Below are 4,834 nucleotides of genomic sequence, written 5' to 3'. Positions count from 1 at the left end.
CATAAATTGTTATTGAAAATAGACGCGGCTGAATTGTTGCGCCTTTGAATCGGGGTGTGACAATTTCAAAATAAGTAATAAAAAAATATATAAAAAATATTGAATGTATATTAAAACACAAAACACAAATAGAATTATAATACAAGATTTATGAAAATTATTATGACACAATCATAGAAAAAAAATAATATGAAAATAATATTTATTGAAATAAACAGAAATAAGCGGGAATAAACAGACGATTGAACGAAAATAATCGACCGATTAATTGAAAAATCTTTTAATAGACCTCCGATTAGTATTTTCGTAATGGTTTGACCGTTGTTAACGATTAAAGGGGCATTTAATCCTTTAACAAACGGTCAAATCAAAGCACATTCAATAGAAGAAAGATCTAGTATGGGGATACTATCCGGGGCCATCAATGATTTCGTGCTGAAAATGGCAAATGTTTCATAGAACACCTACTGGGCAATAGTTGCGGGTGACCCAAGGCCTTATTTTAGTTGTACCAGCTTTTTTATGGCATTAAGCAGTTGTCTTAGTACTATAGACAGTATGTGTATGATGAAAGGAGATCTATTGAGTTGATACAGTTCTGTTAATTTTGTGAGACAGATAGGTAAGAGCTTGAGGAAACAAAATATATTGCAATCTTATTTTTCTGAGTACAAGTGTTCCTATTCATACTTAAAAGACTTAAAAACTAGCCGTTAGTACTATTTCGTATTTTTAATGACGGTACATGCATGTTATCGTTATATTTCCATATTTGAAAATAAGTTTGAATGACTTTCTATATTTTGACTCCCCCTTAAACTAGGAATGTATATATCATACAATCTTAGCTTGTAATTTTCTCAAATGGACTCGGGTGCAAGCCTTTGGTGTATATATCTGCAAGTTAATCTTCACCTTTTATGTATGGTGTTTCAATTTCTTTTGCTTTAACTTTTTCTCTAATGAAGTGGTAATCTAGTTCTAAATGTTTTGTTTGCTTATGAAACATGAGATTTGAAGCTATGTGTCGTGCTGAGTTGTTATCGCAATACATTTTTCATGGGTTCTTGAGTTTGAAATCACATGTACGATAGAAGTTGCTTGATCCACGTCATCTTGTTTGTGGTTGTTGTCATGGCACGATATTTTTCTTTGACACTTGATCATGTTACAACATTTTGTTTCTTACATTTTTATGTGACTAGATTTTCACCTACAAGAAATATTTGATGAGGAGCTTACGTTGCTAGGTTATGCCATACAACTTCAAGTAACTTCCAGATGTAATTTGATATTTTGTTTTATTTTTTATTTTTTTTTCTCTTAGCATCCGCTGTCATGTTTTTGAAAATAAAAAAAATATAATTGAAAGGTGCTCCTAATTGCTGTTTGTCTCTCTCTCTCTCTCTCTCTAGAGATAACTGTTACTATATATTGGAGATTAAGGGATGCATGCGAATCATATATATCGAAAAATAGATTGTTGACTTGGTTTTGTAATAGAACGTTTTTGGATATTTATGAAATAACGGACAATAGCAAATTGAATTGTTCAAAACTTGAAATTTACAATATTAGTTACTATACAATATATAATATGGCATTTCCAGCAAGTGGTGAGGGAATACTTTTTAAGTGTCTTCCTGACCAGTTCAAACTGACCATGTCAAATTAAACATGACATAATCAATTGCAACCGGTTATGTGACTTTTAAGAGTCTTCCTGACCCATTCACCATGATTATTATTACAATATATATAGATTACGTAAGCACTACCCCCACCTCACATTATTTATTACAATGAAATCTAATAAAATAACAGTTTGAGGTAAAATATGGTTTGTTCATACGTCATGCATTTGAACTTTGGAGAGAAATTGTACATTTTTCGGAACTTTTTTACTAGCTTATCGAATATTTTGAAAATCATTATTGAATTGTTTTAGATCATAAAAAAACAATGATTTTATAAAATTATGAAAATATTGATTTATTTTTTAAAAACTTAAAATTTGGTCACTAAGCAAAATTTTAATATGGTGATCATGTTGAATGGTTTAGACTGACATTTGGTGCGAATTTATCCATGATATCTTCTTTTATAGCATAAAATGAGTTCTGGTCATAGCTTAGAAAATCTTTCTCGTGCCTCATTCAAGTAATTGAATATCTCAGCAGTCTTATTACTGGAACAGATATAGTACAAAACAGTGATTTTGAATTCAATATTAATGTTTATTTATAAATGATTAAATTAACAAATCATGTAAAATAAGTGAGGTTAAATTCAAATAGTTAATTTTTAAGTTTAAAGGGGAATATTTAAATCGGCAAATTATGATGGGTACATATATATAATTTTCCATTCGTAACACACATTGACGAGCAACTCCTCTTTTTCTTGTCCGATATTAAAGTAATTAAAGCAACTTTTTTTTTCTTACAATATTAAAAGCAAAATTGCGAGGCCCATGGAAGATCTTTGGTGCTGAGTCAACACGCGGAATAAACTCTATTTAAGGAACTGGTGTTGTTTATGGAAACTCAAACAAGAAAAGAGGCTTACAATGGATACACACTATACAAAACTAGAAGAGGCCTCTAAGGATGGAGATGTTAATTTATTAAAAGAGCTTCTCAAGAACGATAACCTCTTGCTTGAGAAAGTGATTGGGAGAACATCGGTGAGTGATAACCCCCTACATATTGCAGCAATGCTTGGACATGCTGATTTTGTTCGTGAGGTTATCCATCACAAATCCGACCTTGCAAAAGAGCTTAACGACCAGGGCTTGTCACCTCTGCATTTGGCTGCTGCTTATGGTCATGTCACTGTAGTAAAGGAGTTGTTGAAGGTAATATGATCAATTGATATTAGTTGTTTTTTATTAAAAATATGTGGCATTTGATGGTAAGTCCTTTGCAAACAAATTTGGTTATGCAACAAAGAAAGGTAAACAAGATCCAAATGACAACCCCGCTTGTACATAATATATACCATTAACTTACAAACAATGGGTTGTCATAAAACCTTTAAGATCTTACGCTTTACAAAATATGCTTGTAATTCAATGCTCATATTTCAATGCAGGTTGACTTGGACCTTTGTTTATTAAGTGAGAAACAGGAAGGGCTATTGCCACTTCATATTGCTGTTAAAAAAAGAAGGACGGTAATTGTCAAAGAGTTAGTGGAAGCCTGCGAGGAGGCAGTGCATAGGATTACAAATAGTGGAGAAACTATACTTCATTTGGCTATCAGGTATAATGTGTTCGACACAGTAGAGTTCTTGATCGACCGGGTGCAGGACCTTAATGCAAAGGATGACAGGGGAAATACTATTTTGCATCACGCTGTGGCAAGCAAGCAATTATCAGTATGACATAGATTTCTTTCTGATAAAAAGATGGTTAATATATTCTTCTTTGATGCATTTCTAAGCATGTACTAATTAATAAATTGCACCTTTGCATCTCAGGTAATCAAATGTTTGTTGAGTAAAGTAGCCATCGATGTCAACACCATGAACTTGGCATCCTTAACTCCACTCGATGTTCTGTTGGGATCATGGCCACAGAATGGAGATCTCCTCCTTGGTGAGAAGATACGAGCAGCTGGGGGAAAGACTGCAGCTGAAGTATTGTCTGAATCACCGGTCCTCAGGGACACTCATTCAAGTGATAGTTCAAATCCAATACCGATTCCAAAAAAGCCACTGCAGAAAATCCATTGCCGCAGCACTAAAAATGACATTCAGGTAGCAAATTTAGTGTTGAAAAGTGAGAAAAACGAAAAGACGTATGATCCGCAAATTTTATTGTTGGTCGCAACACTGGTGGCGACTATCACCTTCCAAGCAGCATTAAATCCTCCTGGAGGATCTAAATCTGATGAGATTAAGGAAGATGGGATTCAAAGAGGTCAACCTCTTCTCATCAATGATTTAGATTATTTTGTAGCATTTAACATGATTGCACTTTTTTTATCTGTTAGTGTAATGATGCTTTTGCTGTGTGTGGTCCCTCGGAACAAAAAATTTGTGATGAAGGTGTTGGTGTTGGTGATCTGGGCTGCTACCTTCTCAATGGGTCTGGCATTCTCTGAGGGCATGTATGCACTCTACAAGGATGAATATGGTTCTTGGTACAACGTTATAGCCTACACATGGTACATTGTGTTGAGGATTGGTATCTCATGGGTGCTACTTCGATTTTTTATTTTCTTGATGAACAAAAGTGGATTAAGGGAGCCACTTTACCGGCATTTTGATTCACTAAAGGGAGGATGCTTCTTGAAGTGGCAACAATTTAGTAATTCATCAGGAATTAATGGGTCAAATTGTTGTCCGTTGTTCAAAATGTTAATTTTCATTGTATTGATGCTTGTTGTTCTGGTGGGCATTACTGCTGTATGGGTTTCGTACATCTATGTACCGATTTGGGAATAAAGTCTTGGTTGTTGTTGCATTTAATTATAGATATATATGTCATATCTTTCAATGTGATTAATTTAATTTTTGCTTAGAAAAAAGTAAATTTGATCTTATTCAAAGTTTAAGTGCCTCTGTGCTTTGCGTTTTGATCCCTTGGATATCTTTCAAGATTCGTGCAAACTCAATCCGATCAGATTGAGTTCTTTCGCTGGAAATTAAAAAAAGGGCGGAACTGGGCCCCTCCAATATGCAAAATAAAAGAGATTGAGTTCTTCATCTTTTCTTACCGATTCAAAACAGAAAAAAGAGAGAAAAATGAAAGAGGAAAAGAAAAGAAAATAGAAAAAAATTAGTGAAATATTTTGATATCAATTATTATTTGATTTGATATCCGATTGGA

The 4,834-nt window shown here is 33.6% G+C and overlaps 1 protein-coding gene across 1 annotated transcript; it reads left to right on the top strand.

The window, feature by feature from the left end:
- Positions 1-2,569: 2,569 nt before the first annotated feature.
- On the top strand, positions 2,570-4,449 carry LOC144548400 (uncharacterized). Its single transcript, XM_078297060.1, has 3 exons — positions 2,570-2,857; positions 3,094-3,378; positions 3,481-4,449. Exons 1-3 carry the CDS (start codon positions 2,570-2,572, stop codon positions 4,447-4,449), a joined length of 1,542 nt encoding a protein of 513 aa, XP_078153186.1.
- Positions 4,450-4,834: the final 385 nt, after the last annotated feature.

This window comes from Carex rostrata, chromosome 33 (genome assembly GCF_964058835.1).
Source record: "Carex rostrata chromosome 33, lpCarRost1.2, whole genome shotgun sequence".
In the NCBI taxonomy this organism is placed as follows: Eukaryota; Viridiplantae; Streptophyta; class Magnoliopsida; order Poales; family Cyperaceae; genus Carex; species Carex rostrata.
The sequence above is the reverse complement of the archived record's forward strand: the minus strand, read 5'-3'. Positions and strand labels throughout refer to the sequence as shown.